The sequence below is a fragment of the Rhinatrema bivittatum genome, chromosome 6 (genome assembly GCF_901001135.1).
Source record: "Rhinatrema bivittatum chromosome 6, aRhiBiv1.1, whole genome shotgun sequence".
Taxonomy (NCBI): Eukaryota; Metazoa; Chordata; class Amphibia; order Gymnophiona; family Rhinatrematidae; genus Rhinatrema; species Rhinatrema bivittatum.
Window position 1 is genome coordinate 129,077,798 of NC_042620.1, and position 18,066 is coordinate 129,095,863.

General features: G+C 44.1%; 1 protein-coding gene across 7 annotated transcripts in view; it reads right to left on the reverse strand.

Annotated features, from left to right (window-relative positions):
• PDE1A (phosphodiesterase 1A) overlaps positions 1-18,066 on the reverse strand; it is a 733,908-nt gene that overhangs the window by 155,369 nt on the left and 560,473 nt on the right. For all 7 annotated transcript variants that reach the window (XM_029605930.1, XM_029605928.1, XM_029605927.1 and 4 more), the window contains one exon: positions 1,883-2,008. In XM_029605930.1, the coding sequence (XP_029461790.1) occupies positions 1,883-2,008 (126 nt within the window). The remainder of the gene's footprint in view (positions 1-1,882; positions 2,009-18,066) is intronic.

Here is an 18,066-nt window from a genome sequence, read left to right on the forward strand (position 1 = left end):
TATATATATATATATATATATATATATATATATATATATATATGCACACAGCTTGCAGTTGTTTAAGTCCATGGTCATATTGTTGCTTATACAGTAGAGGGACTCATGTGCTATGTTTGTGACATTGATTGTTCTTCAGATCATTCAGCAAAAGTAATCTCTTTCATTTTGTTCACTTGTTTGAATTTAAAAACTATGAATTCCTCTCCCTCTTCCTTCTTTCTTCAAAAATTTGTCCCAAACTAGATTTTACATGTATTATAAATATCACTAATTAAATGTGGGGTATTTTTGACAATGAAGGCATGTTACAATTAAAATAATTACTACTGACCTCTAAAAAATAGTGATATAATTCTATAGTTGAAAAGAAGATTAGAAATGGGTCAGATTTTAACTTGCATGTAGGGATGTGCATGCATTTGTTTGAAATGAAACAGGAGAGAATTTAATGAAATTTCTTGTTTTGTTTCATTTCGTTTTTAAAATGAAATGAAAGAAAAGCAAAAGAAAGGTCATTAGCATTAGGGATGTGAATCGTTTTTGAACGATTAAAATTATCGTCAGATAATTTTAAAATCGTCCAAAAGCATTAGTGCACGATACAATACAAATGCCCCCGATTTATCGTCAGGGGCATTTGTATTGTATCGTTAAATAGGGCACAGGAAAACCGTATGACATAGTGAGGGCAAAGGTAGCGCCAGCGCCATTTTGAATATTGGCAATACGGCCCGCGTGCAGGAGGTCGCTCCCGGACCCCCGCTGGACTTTTGGCAAGTCTTGTGGGGGTCAGGAGGCCCCCCCAAGCTGGCCAAAAGTCCCTGGGGGTCCAGCGGGGGTCCGGGAGCGATCTCCTGCACGCGTGACGTCGGGAGCCAGGAACCAAAATGGCGCCAGCGCTACCTTTGCCCTGTCACATGATAAAGGCAAAGGGCCACCGGCGCCATTTCTCTTAACGCAGCCGTGGCCAGAGAGCTGGAGATCGCGCCGGGACCCCCCCCACTGGACCCCAGGTAATTTAAAACATTTTGGAGGGGTTCGGGAGGGTGGGGGATTTGTTTTAAAGGGTCTGGGTGGGTTTTAGGATTGTTTTGGTGTGCCGGTTTTCCCGCCCTCCCCCGATTTACGATTTTTAACGATTTAAAAAAAAAAAAAAAAAAAAAAACACGACGATCAGATTTCCCTCCCCCCCCAGCCAAAATCGATCGTTAAGACGATCGATCACACGATTCACACCCCTAGCATTCCTTCCTTCCTTGCTTTAAAAATGAAGGCTGAGCCCTGCTACTGCTACAGAAAATAAATAAATAAATAAAAGCTCCTGGATCTCATCCAATCCTCCCTGCTGCCCCACTTATCCCAATGCTGTCTTTATTTCCTTAAAAATGTTCATGGGGCAGGAGCAATTTCCAGTCACTTCTGCCATGTCGTTGCCTCTATTTCAAATTATGCTGTCAGACTGAAGCCAGTGCTATTTTTTACGGAAGAAATTCAAAATGGCATGGACCTCACTCTTTATATATCACACAATATAAGTAAAAAAACAATATGGACGAGCTATCAATAAGGGATGAAAAACAGACGTCAGTATAGTGCTTTCACTCAAAACAAAATGGGCTGGATTTTAAAAGCCCTACACGCATGTTATAAAATCAGGCGTACATTTGTGTGCGCCCAGTAGCGCGCACAAATGTACGCCGCTCACGTACATTTTAAAATCTGCCCCATTGTGATTTCTCTTTACGTTACATTTTTTCAGCATTAGAAATGGGTTAAATAAGTTCAAGGCAAATTAGACATCACAGAGCAAATAGAAAATAGAGATTTGTATTTGATCTTAAGTCACATTATGTACAGACTGCTGAAATGTAAGACTCACCTCCAGTCATCTTTGGACAAATTTGTAAAAATATTAGTTTCTTCCTCTTGCATAATTCGATAAGCAGCACTCACATGATGGTTTTCAAGAACAGAGCGATCATTGTATAAAATTGCAACATCAGACCTAGATTTAACAGAAACATTGCTATCATATTTTGTAAACAATATTTACTTCCTTATGTAGTCATTTACTTCCAATCCATAAGAAATTTGTAAAGGAGGCCCCCCCAAGCTGGCCAGGTATACATTTTTTATCTTACTTTTAGAAGAACTATTTTCCTTTTTCAAGATTGGTAAAAAGAAAATATTTGGTGCCTTGTATCTGTTCACTTCAGTTAACATGTTTATGGATGCTCTTTCTCTGAAGCTGTTGATAGAAACTAATCCAATAGCTTATTTTTTCTCAGTTGTGAATGCATCGGTGAGATTTTGAATAGATGACAAAGACTTCTGCTCTTACATCAGTAGCAAATGCAAAACCTGTTTACTAAGAAACTTCCAGGATTTATTAAGCATTAATTTACCAATTTTCCAGCTCTAACAGACTTCAAAATAAGATAAATCCTTCTTAGGCTTTACTAATTCACAAGTAGGACAATTATAATTACTATTATAGTACAAGAAGATATCAGAACATAGAGAGGGTAATTTTCAAAGCAATTTCTGTGCTTTACCAGTGAAAATGGCCTTTTACAAAATTTATCACTCATTATGTGGATAAATGTATGAGCCTAGGGCATGTATGCACATAATAGGGATAGCATTTGTGTCATTTAGGGCTGATTTTGATTTTGTTTATGCATACTCATTTTTTTTGTTTTTTTACATTTTTGGAAAGAGTACACACTAAAACGATAGAAGAAAAAAACACACAATTTTGTATTTTTTCCATTGTTTCATTTTAAAAACAACAAGAAACAATATAGACAATGACATAGAAAGTGTCTATGTTGTTTTCAACATGGGCCGGATTTTAAAAGGGTTACGTGCATAAGGTACACGCGTAACCCTTCTAAAACGGCCCTGCGCACGCCAAGCCTATATTGCATAGGCTTCTGGTGCGTGCAAAGCCCAGGGACGTGCGTAATTCCCGGGGCTTTCTTGGGGTGGGCGTGTCGGGGGCGTGATGCGATTGGCGCATCATCTGGGGGCGTGTCGGAGGGGGGTGATGCGGTCGGCACATCATCCGGGGGCAGTGCCACGGGCGTGGTTTTGGCCCAGGGGCATTCCGGGGGCATGGCCGCGGCCTCCGGACCAGCCCCCGGACTGGAACATGGCACGCGGCAGCCGGCCCGGTGCGCGCAAAGTTACGTCTGCCTCTAGCACGCGTAACTTGTGCGACAGAGGTGGGGGGGTTAGATAGGGCCGGGGGGGGTGGGTTAGGTAGGGGAAGGGAGGGGAAGGTGGGGCAAGGCAGAAGGAAAGTTCCCTCCGAGGCCGCTCCGATTTCGGAGCGGCCTCGGAGGGAACGGGCAATGCGCACAGGGCTCGGTGCACGCAAGTTGCACAAATGTGCACCCCCTTGCATGCGCCGACCCCGGATTTCATAAGATACGTGCGGCTACGCACATATCATAAAATCCGGCGTACTTTTGTTTGCGCCTGGTGCGCGAACAAAAGTATGCGCGCACGCTGTGTTTTAAAATGTATCCCCATATGCACAACCCTGGCCCATGCGTTTACACACAGGGGCAGATTTTATAAACTGCGCGTGCGGCCTACATTTGTGCGTGCTACCCGGCATGCACAAATGTACGCCCGATTTTATAACATGCACGCTCAAGGGGGTGCACATTTGTGCACCTTTTGCGCGCCGAGCCCTAGGGGAGCCCCGATGCCTTTCCCCGTTCCTTCCGCTCCCCCCCACCTTCCCCTCCCTTCCCCTATCTAACCCACCCCCCAGCCCTACCTAAATCCCCCCATCTTTATTTCAGGCAGGCATAACTTGCGTGCACTGGCAGCCAGTTTCGGAGCGGCCTTGGAGGGAACGGGGAAAGCCATCGGGCTCCCCTTGGTCTCGGCGGGCGCAAGGTGCACATGTGTGCACCTCCTTGCGCGCGCCGAGCCCAGATTTTATAACATGCACGCGGCAGCGCACATATGTTTTAAAATTGTGCGTAGATTTGTTTGCGCCAGGTTGCGCGAACAAATCTACACCCGCGCGTATCTTTTAAGATCTGGGCCATACTTCTGAACCACAACCCAGAATGCCCCAAGTCTGCCCCTTTTTTGCTCAATAAAATACTGATGAAACTGAAAATCCATGCAAATTCTTGATGTTTGTCAAAAAGCAAATATGCACAACTCCTTTGCAAATTCACTCCTATGTGTTTGACTTCATAGGGTAGGTGTATCAACATTTTGCCTCAGTTTTGTTCCAGGGAAAAAAATTATTACAATGTTGCTCCTGTGTTTTTCCCATTGGGATTGTTTTATTGATAAATTTAATGGCACCTGTTAGAATGTACTGTAGTACACTTTTACCTACATTAAATATGTGCCTACATGTAAACCGTTGCGATGGTATTTAACTTAGCAACTGTATACAAAAGTTTTTAAATAAGTAAATAAATAAATAATAAATAAATAAATAAATAAATTGAATGCAATTTTTGCACTGGAATAAAACTGAAGTAAAGCTTTTTTGCCAGTACCCCATTGGTATACTGCCTTCAGTTCTATTCACAAGCATTTCACAAGTTACATTGCAGGCATTTTAAGCGTAATTTTTGCACCCATTTACCTATGGTAAATGGGTGCAAAAATTACCTAGGGTAAATTGTGTTCCTTTGTCCAGTTAAAAACACACACTAGCATCCATATTGCTCCCACTTTTAGCCATGTGAAAAAGGAGCAGCCATAAAGGCATGTTTAGTGGGGGCGGACAAAACCCATGCACGTGCATTTGATTTTTAAATGTATGCATGCTATTTTGCTCTCTTTTTGGATGATCATACAAATGGCACTTGGAAAGTATGCAGAGGCAGATAGTTTCATTTTGAAAATTTGCATGTTAAAAGCACCCAAGTAGTTTTCAAATATCCAAAAATTACCTCCCTCTGTCATCATTTACAGCCACTTCTTCATATGAAATCAATTCCAATCAATGAGGTGAATGTACTAAGTTGCAAACATCTTTATGAAGGCGACAGTGCACACAAAACTGGCAAACAACATGTTATTGTATATGCAAAGTTTTAGTGTGCACTACTTGCTATTTTTGGGTGTTTTATTTTTTGCTTTAAAAGCCATTGGACAAAAATTATGCAAAATTGCTAATGAGCTGAAAAATCATGCAAATTGGCTTATTACCAATTTCACTATAGGTAATTTATACAAGCAAAAACATACAATTGCCCATTTTCCTGAAATACTAACTATAGATCTTGGAGGTGTGGTCAAATTTCTTGCCAAATTTTTCACTAGACAATTGCTGTAGAAATCACCTACATTTTATACAAATGGCCTGGCACAACAAGAAAAACATCTTGAAGTGTTGGACCATTCCCACGGAGATTTGTCTCTGCTTAGTATGTTGTCCATGGTCGTAGGAACTGCATTGCCATTCTTCTGCCTCACTGAAGCTTTTCTGCCCCTTCCAATGCTTTAGACATTCAGAATACTTATTTACCAGTTTGTGCTTTAAACCAATCTAATATGCAATAGCAAAAGTTATCCTTCTGCTTGTAAGTTCACTTTCAGTTATCAGAGATATTAAATATATTGCTTTGAGTTGCCCTAGCAACAAAAAAGCAAAAAATTCATGTTTTTCTGTTAGTGAACTTTTGTTTTTATTCTGTGAAAGAAATCAGCATAGGTAATCATGTGATCTCTTAAGGAGCTTATCTTCTCTCAACCTCTGGCTTTACAGTATGTCTCATTTTCAAGCTCCAGACCCTGAGCTATTTAGTTTCTCTGAAATCCTGCATAATGTTAGTGATCTATCCACTAAAGTGTACTAATGCATGCTTTCCATAATGCACATATACTGTCGCTAACATATGGGCAGTATCCCATGTAGCCTCGTCAAAAGTAATGAGATCATGTTAAATTTTAATATAGCCTCCAATTAAAATATGTAAATACCATGGTAGAAAGCTCATTACTCATTAATATGGTATTTCCAAAAATGTATTGCATTTACCTTGTCTGTATTGCCGAAGTAAATTTGACTACATCTTTGAAAGTGTAGCTTAAATACTAGTGTGCTGACTGAACTGGCATGCTAGCAGTTAGCTAGTGGGGGAAGATAATATTCTGGGCCTTCCCTCCCAGCAGAATCAAGCACATGCAGGTCATACTATGAGGCAGCAAAACTGTTACTCAAAGACTGGTGAATTGTCAGGGGCAAGATAAGCTACTGTCCTCCTCCTCAAGAAGGTGGAAGTGTGGGTCAGACACATCTGTAGGCAGGGGTATTCTTGACTCTGGGGGTGAAAGGAGTAGGCCAGAGATCCCCTGTATTGGTGCACTCCACTCCATTGCCCAAACTGGATCACCTGAAGCCCATGCTAACTGATCATGCATCTCCAGTCTGGTTAACATGAACTGCAAAGGACCATACAGAGAAAAGCCACATTAAAATGGTCCACATTTAGTTTAATGTAGCCATTTTGATGCTACTGATTTCTGAATCTCATTAGCTTTAAAGGTACTGCATTAAGCTGCAGTTTAACACAGGAGTTAAAATTGAGAGGTAATGTGCATAACCTCTTAGATTGAATGGACTTGATTAGATACATCTCCTAGGGCTTGAAACAATCTCTAAACTTCATAGTGAAAGAGTACTTCAGACAGATCTTAAAATCTCCATTTTCAACTGGCAGATGAAAAACTGTCTAAAATCTTGTAGATGAGATCCTCTAAATTCTCTGGAGGTAATTTTCAAAGGAGTTATGTAGCATTTATCAATAGTGCATTCAGATGCTTAAAACCTTTTGAAAATTTAGCCCTATGCAGTGAATTTTCAAAGGAGTTACATGCATAAAAATAGCAATTTTCAAGAGTGTTTATGGATACAAATCCTTTAGAAAATTACCTCCTGGGAGTATAACTTTCAAACAAATGCGTGTGGTGTCATATATACAAGTATTTTATAGCTCACGTATATGACGTCCACACATTTTACAAAATACCCCATAATATATGCACATATGTAGGATTATGCAGGAATGCATGCAATGCATTGACACCACATATATCAATACATTGAATGTGCATACTTTTCCTACCTATTTTTAAAATATATACATGTATATTTTTCGCATGAAAGTAAAGTAGGACTTACTAGAGCAAGTCCCAATTTACAAGCATCAGTTGGCTGATGTTAAAATATGCATGTGTAAATGAAATTAACCAGTTTACCAATTAGTCCACCAGTTTGCCCAGACTTTCTTCACATTATTGAGATCTTCCCGGTTCTTCAACCTGAATTTCACCCAATTCACTCAGACCTCCCACCCAGTCAGTACTAGTACACAATAAATATGTTTAATACCATTTATACCAGATAAATAGAGGGTGTAAACATACACAAGTTGGCAAATGTACATGTAGAACTTAAAATAGCAACTTACATGTGTAAGAGTTGGATCTGTCCCAGAATGCCCTAGACTGCCCTTTTTGAACACATGTAAATGTGCACATGAAAGTAAAAAAAAATGCATATTTTTTACTTTTATAAAATATGGACTACATGAGTAGAGGCTACTTACATGCATACTCCCTCCCTACTCCCCCCCCCCTTCCCTGCCCTCCCACCTCCCCCCCTGTCTACCCCCCCATGCTTCCCCCGTCCACAAGATTTAGGAATAATTGTGTATAATTACCTAAGATTAACCCACAGCCGAGCTTAATCTAGCGGATTTTGCATCGCTGTCTTTTGTTTTCATTGTTTTCAATGACTATTTTAGTACTCTTCAGTTATTATCGTTTTTAAAATATCTTTCCTGTCCTCCAGCTCCCATGTTTTTCGCTCCCTGTTTGATGTAACTTTTTTACCTTCTATATAGTTGTTAATTGGTTTCCCCTGTTCTATTGTAAACCGGTCGATAAGACCGCGTCTTGAGTATCGGTATAGAAAAATAATTTAAATAAAATAAATAAAAATAAAATAAATAATTGTTTTGAAAATTCACCTCAGGGAAGGCAACTTTCAAAGCGATGCACAGGTGCACATGTATGCACATTCATTAGTCCACACACAGGGACACGGCTGTTTTATAACATACACACGTATATGCATGCATGTTGTAAAATAGCCTGGCTGCGCACACATGTGTGCTCAATTTTAAGTGGATATACGCCCTTGCACACAAATCCCATTTCTACTGTGTAAATGGGGGGATTTTAATAGGTACATGAACCAACGCCATTGCCAGTTTTCCCAGGTCATTCCCAGTTCACATCGTTAAGAGATACGACTTCCAAACCCCCATAGTTTAATAGCTTTCCTTCCCCCTTTTTAACCCCCAACTTTTAAAACCCCACTGATCTGCCTAGATTTTTTGGGTTTATCACTCACTCGTCTTTCATAGCAGAATTAAAGTTATGTAGCAGGGGAACCCAGCGCGTGCAAGTGCGCATAAGTATTTACATGTAAAATTCAGGTTAAAATCCCGGAACACCCATGCTCCGCCCAGACCATGCCCATGATCCACCCCTTTTTGAAAACTTTTCATTTGTGCATGCAGCGGCATTTACTTGTGTATCCAGGCAGTTTTAAAAATTTGCTCAGCATATGCCAGCCCAAATTATTCACGTATCCCCTGATTGATGTGCATGTTTGGCTTTTAAAATTCACCTTAAAGAGTAGAAGACTAGAGAAAACTAAGAAAACAGCCCACCTTAAAAAAACACTAAGATAACTCCAGCAGTTACTAAATGGTCAACAGTCTTCATCATAAAGCTTATGGGGACCAGGGGCAACTCATGGTAATCTGCTGCCTGACGCGAAGGATGAGATGGCACTTCTACCCTCCTCCCCCACACAGGACAAATCAATGAGAAGGCAAAAGGAGGGGTTCTCCTTAGAGTCTGGCCCTTTTGGTGATCTGAAATGTTGGGGAAGGGAGAAGGTAGGGGGTCAGGGTTCCAAAAGACATGGCAAATAGAGTGTCAATGCTAATATTTCTATGAAGCTGGCAACCCTGCCACAAACCCAGGAATCCTACCACATTTTTATGGTTTTGAGGTGTTTGGTGGATTCTTAGGTGCTGCAGTGATGGCTTCTCCCAGGCTAGACTCAAGTGTACAAACACAGATATATCTTTTATTGTACAGCTTGTAGAGTTCACCAGAGGTGGCAGTAATGAGTAGATTCTGCAGCAGCAGTCAGGGGTCCTCGGCTGAGGAGACCTGTCCCACAATGGTGGTATAGGGAGCTCCGATGCAGGTCTTCAGTGAGGAGTTGTAGGTGAGACAGACTGGTAGATGTTAATTACTCACTCTCTTGTAGCGGTAATGGTGGAGTTCCCAGCAGGTAGAAAGCAGCAGGCACCAAGGTAGACAGCTCAGGCCCTCGAGGAGCGAGTACCTAGATATTGGATAGGCACCTGGAAATAAACATAGGGCCCCCGAGGAGCGGGTACCCGTTAGTAAAACCCTGGAGGGTAGAGAGAGCTTCCGGCAGCAGCGAGAAACAGCAGAGCAGCTTAGACCGGACGAATCCAATCCTTGCTAACTCAAAGTCAGTCAGCAAATGGGCAACCTAAATACCCGGATGTTGTGACATCACTCAAGGGGAACGGCCCCGAGGTTCACGCCAATGTTGGAATAAAGTCATGGGTAGCACGCGCACGCGCACCCTAGGAGGCCCTCAGACGAATCATGGCGGAAAGCCTTGCCATAGCCATTCTGGGGATGCTGGAGAGAGCGGCAAGCAGAAGCAGTGGTTGCCATTTTCCCAAGGCTGGTGGAGAAAGCAAATATTGAGGTGAGGCATGTGGGATGAAGCCGTCTGAGTCCGACAGATGTAACACACATATCCCTCATCCTTCCCCAGCATCTACGCTCTGGAGAAGTGGGAGATATTTAAATTACTGGGTATATGTTTATGGCATACCTTCAAGGCCAGTTTAAAGATATTAGGCACCCTAGATGAACCTTAAAGCCTTGCTCCCCCAAACCTGATCTTTTCCACACAATTAAAACTTATGCACTTCTGCATAAGTCTTCTGAGGCAAAAATATCACTTACAAAATATATATTATATTTACATGCTCTGATTTGATGCCAACTAGAAAACCCTGCAACAAAAAAAAAAACAACAAACCACTTGGAATCCATATAGTATTAGGCCTATTGTAACAAGCGTTTAGTGTTAGCTTCAAAGCCATGAGTAAATTGAACTACAACAATTACAATATAGTAAAACTTCCATATCAAAACAGCACTCACTATCAGCATACAAACAGTAATATCCCTACCTATGAAAAGGCAGCACTGCAAATATTACACCAGGCGCTAAAAAAAAATACCTCCTATTAGGAAAACAGAACAAGCCAAGCTGCTATAGATGTCTATGCAGAAAGATGTTAGCAGAACACTTTACATTGGTCACAGCCCTTCACCAAATACAAAATAAAGAGACCATAAATGAAAAATTAAAAATATACAGACAAAAAACAAACTGAAAACTGCAATAAGCCAGACCCTGTATTCAGCAATTGAAAAACAGAAACATCATTCCTCAAAAAAAAAAAAAGTAAAACATCAATCATAGTAAAATCATACTAATAAAGAAAATAAATATTTTAAAGCAGGTAATGAATAGAACATCCTAAAATTAAAAAATTATAATTTTTAAACATTTTCCAAACTCTTAAAATATTAAAATTCAGACACACCACCACCCAATAATTAAAACTAATAAGGGGAAAGAATTTCCCACTCTCCATACCTGGGAACTTTTAGTTTCCAGTCACCCAGACATCATCATGGATTAGAGGCAGGTAAAGTGAATGAACTGGACATATAAACTTTCTCTTCTCCCTCACCCTCTCCCTCACCCTCTTACTCACATGTTCTTTCCCTCTCTCTTTCTCTTACTCAAATGCTTTATCCCTCCCTCCCTCCCACTCTCCTCTTACTTAAATTCTCTCACATGTTCAATCACTTCCTCTCCCTCTTCTCTTATTCACGCCAACACTCACTTCTCTCTTACTCATACACTTGCACCCTCTCTCCCCTCTCCCTTATTCATATGCTCTCTCACACATTTGCTCCCTTTCATTCTCACATGCTTGCATCCTTCCTCACTCACAGGCTCCCTTCCTCACACACATGCTATCTTATGCAAAAACTCTCTCCCATTCTGTCTTCTCCAATCACCACCCATTCCATCCTTTCCCTACACATCTTCTCCATTAGCTCTCTTCCCTCTCTTATCCCCTGTCCTTTCACTTTTCTCTCCAGACATCTCCCCCTCCCTTTCACCCCAATTTTACACCATCCCCTCTCTCACCCAATCTCCCCATTCACCCTTCCCTCTTCCCTTGGTGGCTCTGGCTCTTAATTGGGATTTGTTCTGCCCAGCAGCTGATGTACTCCCTGACAGAACCACTGATTCTTCTTTTGCTGGTGAGACCCAGCATTCCCACCAGCCAATGTCTTGAGAGGCTGCCAGGACTTATTTTAATGGCAGGCCTAGCCTCAATATCAGCTGATGTCCTCCCGAGCAGGAAACCAGGTTTCCTTTTGCTAATATGGCCCAGTTTCCCCGCTGGTGGGTTCGGCTCCACCTGAGGCTTCTTCACTTTTTGGCCATCTGCAGGTTGAGCTCTGCCTGTGGTGTTCAACTCCTCCTGCCCTTCTTCTCCTGGCAGCACATGACTCCTCTTTAACTTCTTCCGCCAGCGGTTATATGGCCTCCAGTTTTTCAGCCACAGGTGGCACGCAAGCAATTTGTTCTGCTGCTGATAAGGCACAGGGCCTCATCATTTTTTGGCTACAAGGTGAGGCAGCTGCCAGGAATTTTGAGGACACTTTTTGCCATGCCAAAATTTTGCCACCTAAAGTGGCCACCTTACCCTGCCTCATTATAGAACTGCCCCTGATGGGGACAGACTTAAAGATCTAAACAAGTATACCCTGAAGGAAAGGAGGAAAAAGGCATTTAGATAACTCCAAGGAGGTAGGCCTCTTTTAATAGAAAAGAAGATCTGGAATGAAGGTCAATGAATGATGGTCAAAGCGGATGGGAGCAGGAGTAATCTAAGAAAATATTTCTTTACAGAAAGAGTGATGGATGCATAGAAAAGCCTTTATGCAGAATAAAAGCCTGAACAACAGCATTAACAACAGAAACAAAAAAAATTGCTGTGGAAGCAAGACACTGTGAAACCAGGACAACAATAAATAAACCAAAAAAATACTTGTAGTGACAGGATTAGGGATGTGAATCGTGTCCTCGATCGTCTTAACGATCGATTTCGGCTGGGAGGGGGAGGGAATCGTATTGTTGCCGTTTGGGGGGGTAAAATATCGTGAAAAATCGTGAAAAATCGCAAAACCGGCACATTAAAACCCCCTAAAACCCACCCCCGACCCTTTAAATTAAATCCCCCACCCTCCCGAACCCCCCCCAAATGACTTAAATAACCTGCGGGTCCAGCGGCGGACCGGAACGGCAGCGGTCCGGAACGGGCTCCTGCTCCTGAATCTTGTTGTCTTCAGCCGGCGCCATTTTCCAAAATGGCGCCGAAAAATGGCGGCGGCCATAGACGAACACGATTGGACGGCAGGAGGTCCTTCCGGACCCCCGCTGGACTTTTGGCAAGTCTCGTGGGGGTCAGGAGGCCCCCCACAAGCTGGCCAAAAGTTCCTGGAGGTCCAGCGGGGGTCAGGGAGCGATTTCCCGCCGCGAATCGTTTTCGTACGGAAAATGGCGCCGGCAGGAGATCGACTGCAGGAGGTCGTTCAGCGAGGGTTCCGGCGCCTCGCTGAACAACCTCCTGCAGTCGATCTCCTGCCGGCGCCATTTTCCGTACGAAAACGATTCGCGGCGGGAAATCGCTCCCTGACCCCCGCTGGACCTCCAGGAACTTTTGGCCAGCTTGTGGGGGGCCTCCTGACCCCCACGAGACTTGCCAAAAGTCCAGCGGGGGTCCGGAAGGACCTCCTGCCGTCCAATCGTGTTCGTCTATGGCCGCCGCCATTTTTCGGCGCCATTTTGGAAAATGGCGCCGGCTGAAGACAACAAGATTCAGGAGCAGGAGCCCGTTCCGGACCGCTGCCGTTCCGGACCGCCGCTGGACCCGCAGGTTATTTAAGTCATTGGGGGGGGGGTTCGGGAGGGTGGGGGATTTAATTTAAAGGGTCGGGGTGGGTTTTAGGGGGTTTTAGTGTGCCGGCTCACGATTCTAACGATTTATAACGATAAATCGTTAGAATCTCTATTGTATTGTGTTCCATAACGGTTTAAGACGATATTAAAATTATCGGACGATAATTTTAATCGTCCTAAAACGATTCACATCCCTAGACAGGATAGACTTCAAGAAAACATGGCACAAGAACAGAGGATCCCTCAAGAAGAGAAGGGATTATATAGCTGAGCAGAAGATATGGATAAGAAGACTGGGTCCTATGGTCTTTATCTGCTGTCATGTTCTTTATGTCTGTGTTTCTTACCTTTACAAAACTGAAACTGTCTGATTATGGAAGTGTTTTGTCTTACAGCATAAATACCTCAGCCCAGAAGAACAAGGATAAGTGCAAGGTGATGCATATAGGGAAAATTAACCCATGCTATAGTTACACAATGTTAGGTTCCATATTAGGAGCTACCACCCAAGAAAGAGATCTAGGCGTCATAGTGGATAACACATTGAAATAGTCAGTTCAGTGTGCTGCGGCAGTCAAAAAATGTTGGGAATTATTAGAAAGGGAATGGTAAATAAAATGGAAAATGTCATAATGCCTCTGTATCGCTCCATGGTGAGACCACACCTTGAATACTGTGTACAATTCTGGTCGCCGTATCTCAAAAAAGATATAATTGAGATGGAGAAGGTACAGAGAAGGGCAACCAAAATGATAAAGGGGATGGAACAGCTCCCCTATGAGGAAAGACTAAAGAGGTTAGGACTTTTCAGCTTGGAGAAGAGACGGCTGAGGGGGGATAAGATAGAGGTTTTTTAAATCATGCGGGGTCTAGGACGGGTAGATGTGAATTGGTTATTTATTCTTTCGGATAATAGAAGCATGTGGCACATTTAAAACTAATCGGAGAAAGTTCTTTTTCACTCAACGCACAATTAAACTCTAGAATTTGTTGCCAGGGGATGTGGTTAGTGCAGTTAGTGAAGCTGTGTTTAAAAAAAGGATTGGATAAGTTCTTGGAGGAGAAAGTCCATTACCTGCTATTGATTAAGTTGACTTAGAAAATAGTCACTGCTATTACTAGCAACAGTAACATGGGATAAACTTAGTTTTTGGGAACTTGCCAGGGTCTTATGGCCTGGATTGGCCACTGTTGGAAACAGGATGCTGGGCTTGATGGACCCTTGGTCTGACCCAGTATGGCATGTTCTTATGTTCTTATGAAAGAAGGAGAAAAAGAGAAAGCTGAGCAGATATAATTGACAAGACCACGTCGACAGCAGACAGGACGCATATAAGGAAAAGGCTTTCACAACCCAGACCTTTAGCAACTAGGAGTCTCTGCATAGGTCTGGGAGCACAGGTAATCATTTTATTCACATGTTGTCTGAGAAATGAAAAATAAAAAAGGTTTGTGTACGTAACTGACAAGCCTGTATTTGTACTCAAGAAGAAAGGGTACAACCCTGCACGGCAACCCTTTCTCAGGTCTGAACCTCAGGGGATAATGTACTAATATGGGAATTTCCTGTAGGTTATTGGCCGGTTTAGTGTTGCTCCACAGCAAACCTTTGCAAGAAACTTTGTTACCAGTCACCGTTTTTCACCAGTTTCTGCATTGATGAGCTGATTTGCATCATGGTGCATTGCAGTGGCTCATTAATGCAGAATTTTAGTAAACATTGTAAGAAGACTATCGTGAAAGCTTACTACCCACGGAAGAGCAAAGAGGTAATTTGTGAAAGTTTTAGAAACAGGCTCTATGGGCATTAAAATGAAGAAAAGCCCAAAATGCTGATATTTTTGTGTCCTTAAGCATTTTAATGCATGTGGACCCTGTCTGCAAAATTTTTATGGTTGAGTACTTTAGCCTCTTAATCTAATCTCCTAACAAATACACCAAAACACAGATAATTTTCTTGACTTTCTCATTACCTAGGGTAAATTCTGTAAACACTTTTTTTCCTTTTGCTTCAGAAATGATGCTTGTGCAAGAGGTGGAAAAGCATGTTACTGATGATAATGATTCCATCAGAATTCAAGCTGGAATCTCTAACTCGTCGGGCATGCTTGAAACATCTAATGTGAATTTAGATGCTCTTGAAACCCTAACAGCCATCATGTTCAGCTGCAAACAAGTGCTTTTTTCTCCTCTTCTTCCTATAATTTACAAGGATTTTCACTGGCAGGGGCATTGCAGGGTAATGGCTTGAGTACAGAGCTCTAATCCTCTAAAAAACCCAGGAAATTCCCTTGTATTCCTCTGGGCCTGCAGTCATTAGTAAATTATTTACACTCTCTGTATGCATACTTAGATTAGAAACTATTTCCAGGTGGGAATATAGCAAAGTATCTTTTTTTTTTTTTTTTTTTTTAATAATTTTTATTGAGTGGATAACACATAGAAATAACATTACCATGCTGACCCGAAATACATGCAGCAAAGTACAAATACAAACGATCCTGCCCGCGAGGAGCGCGGGCAGGCCCTTACCTTCACGCGGCTAGTCGAGCCGCCGACGCTGCTGCCGTTGCCGCGGTCCCTCCGCGGTGTCCGGGCTCCTCCCCGGCTGCCTTCTCCTCCGTGCAGCGGGGCCGACCCACCGCGAGCTCTCCCTCTCGGCCGGGAACCCCGCTGTCCCTCCGGGCTCTCCCCGACGTGCCTCTGCCTTCCCGGGGTCCTCAGCCAGCAGGGAGGGCGTCCCTGCCGGTGCCCGTGCTGCAGTCCGGGTCCTCGCCCGGCAGGGAGGCCGTCCCTGCCGGTGCCTGCAGCCTATTCAGTCTCTAAAGCCCTGCAGCCAGCCTTACCTTCTCTCCTGCTTCTGACTTCCCGGCTGGAAGCCGCTCCAGCAGCCTGCCACTTCTCCAGCTTCAGGGTAGGGCTGCCCCCATGCTTGCCTGGCTTCCATGGGTCCTCCACGTGGCTGAGGACGCCACCAGCTTCCAGCACCAGCTCTCCAGTCTCCTAGGGCGCGAGCGCGCGCCTCTCTGCTCCTCTTCAAGGGTCAGCCAGGTGTGGCCCCCTGCTGAACCCTCCCTGGGCGTTGTCCACCTCAGCGCTACTAAAGGGCTCAGCGTTCAGTCTGTCTTTGCCTTCGCAAGGAGTTGGTCACTCCTGAGATCCTCGTTCCAGGAGCTGCCTTGAGTTCCAGCCTTCTGCAAGGTCCAGTGTTCCATGTTTCCTGTCGGAGCTTCTTGTCCAGTTGTTCCAGTCCTGATGTTTCCAGTTGTTCCAGTCCTGATGTTTGCTTGTTCCTGTTCCTGCCTTGAGGTCTGATTCCTAATTCGGTATCCATGGTCCAGCCCAGATATTACAAGCCTTGCACCTTGATCCTGAAACTCGCCTGAAAGCTAAGTACCTTGCTCTTGAATCTCTTGAAAGCTAGCACCTTGATCCTGTGTCTTCCAATGCCCTGGTACCTCGTGGCAAGCCACGCCGTGGTCCGTGACCAGCCCTCGGGGCGGGCTGTTTAGGGCCATCTGTGATGCAAGCCATGTACCTCGTTTCTAAATCTCTGAGAAGTCCTTGTTCCTGACCCTGTTACCTGCCTTGGCTGCCGGTGTGCAGCAATCCTGCTTTGGCTGCCGGTGTGCAGCAACCTGCTTCTTCCCTGTTGCCTTGATGTCGGTGCCTGATCCAGTTCCTAATCCAGTCCCAGATGTTCTGCCCTTTGTCTTCGTCTGGCTCCTGAGCCTTCTGGCCTGTTGGGCCCTGGAGTGGCCAACAGGTGGGATTCGTCCCTGTGCTTTGGAGCTTCCCTTCCTGCCAGCCGACGGGGCTTCGGATGTCAGTATCCCAGCATCGGAGTTCGCTTCGCCTGGATCTCTCCTGCATTCTCCTGTTCTCAGCGTGGTCCGTGACCTGCCCTCCAAGGCAGTGTTGGGGACGCGTGGGACAGGGTGGCCCTTGACTCAGTCCCAGGACTGGTCTGAGCGGGGTGCCCTGAGGGACAGTGCCCATGTTTTCCTTCAGCCCTTGTTCCTGAGTCTACATCTGCACCTTCAGTACTTCGCTTCTGAATCTACCTCTGCATCTTCAGTACCTCACCTTTGAATCTACCTCTGCACCTTCAGTACCTCGCTTCTGAGTCTACCTCTGCACTCCCAGTACCTTGCTTCTGAGTCTACGGTAGCACGCCCAGTATCTTGTCTCTGAGTCTTCGTCTGCACTTCCAGTACCTTGCTTCTGAGTCTACGTCAGCACGTCCAGTACCTTGCTTCTGAGTCTACGTCTGCACTCCCAGTACCCTGCTTCTGAGTCTACGTCTGCACTTCCAGTACCCTGCTTCTGAGTCTCGTCTGAATCTATGTTCCAGTCTTCGCTGTCCTAGCCTCCATCCGGCCTGCCACTTCGTGCCGTACCCTGCGGCAGGTCCGAAAGGGCTGGAACGGTCGGAGGACTGTTCACAAGACCAACATTGCATTGTTGGGTCTTCCGAAGCGTGCAGGTCCAGAGGAGGGCCTGTCGCCTAGTCATTACTCCAGTCTTGCTTCCGTCCTACCCATGCTCGGGCATGCCACGCCTCCCGCGGCCCTCTTCGGAATCCTCTGGGGTCAAGCCGCGGCCCAAGGACACACCTCTCTCAGGAAGTGGGATCGCTCTCCTAGTGCTCCACAACAATCTTGACTGGGAAATCCCCCTGGGTTTACCATGGTGGACCTCAAAGCCCACCGCTGCTTCACTGATTTCAATGGGCTTTCTGACATAGAAAAAAAATCACTGTTTATTTAATATTCATTGTTGATGATGTGCATTATTTCTCAGGTCACTATCAGCCTCGTACTTTTTAACTTTGCATCCTCTTTGTTTTGCTTTCTTTTTAATCTAGAAGTGCATCAGGCATGCACAGTAATAAATTG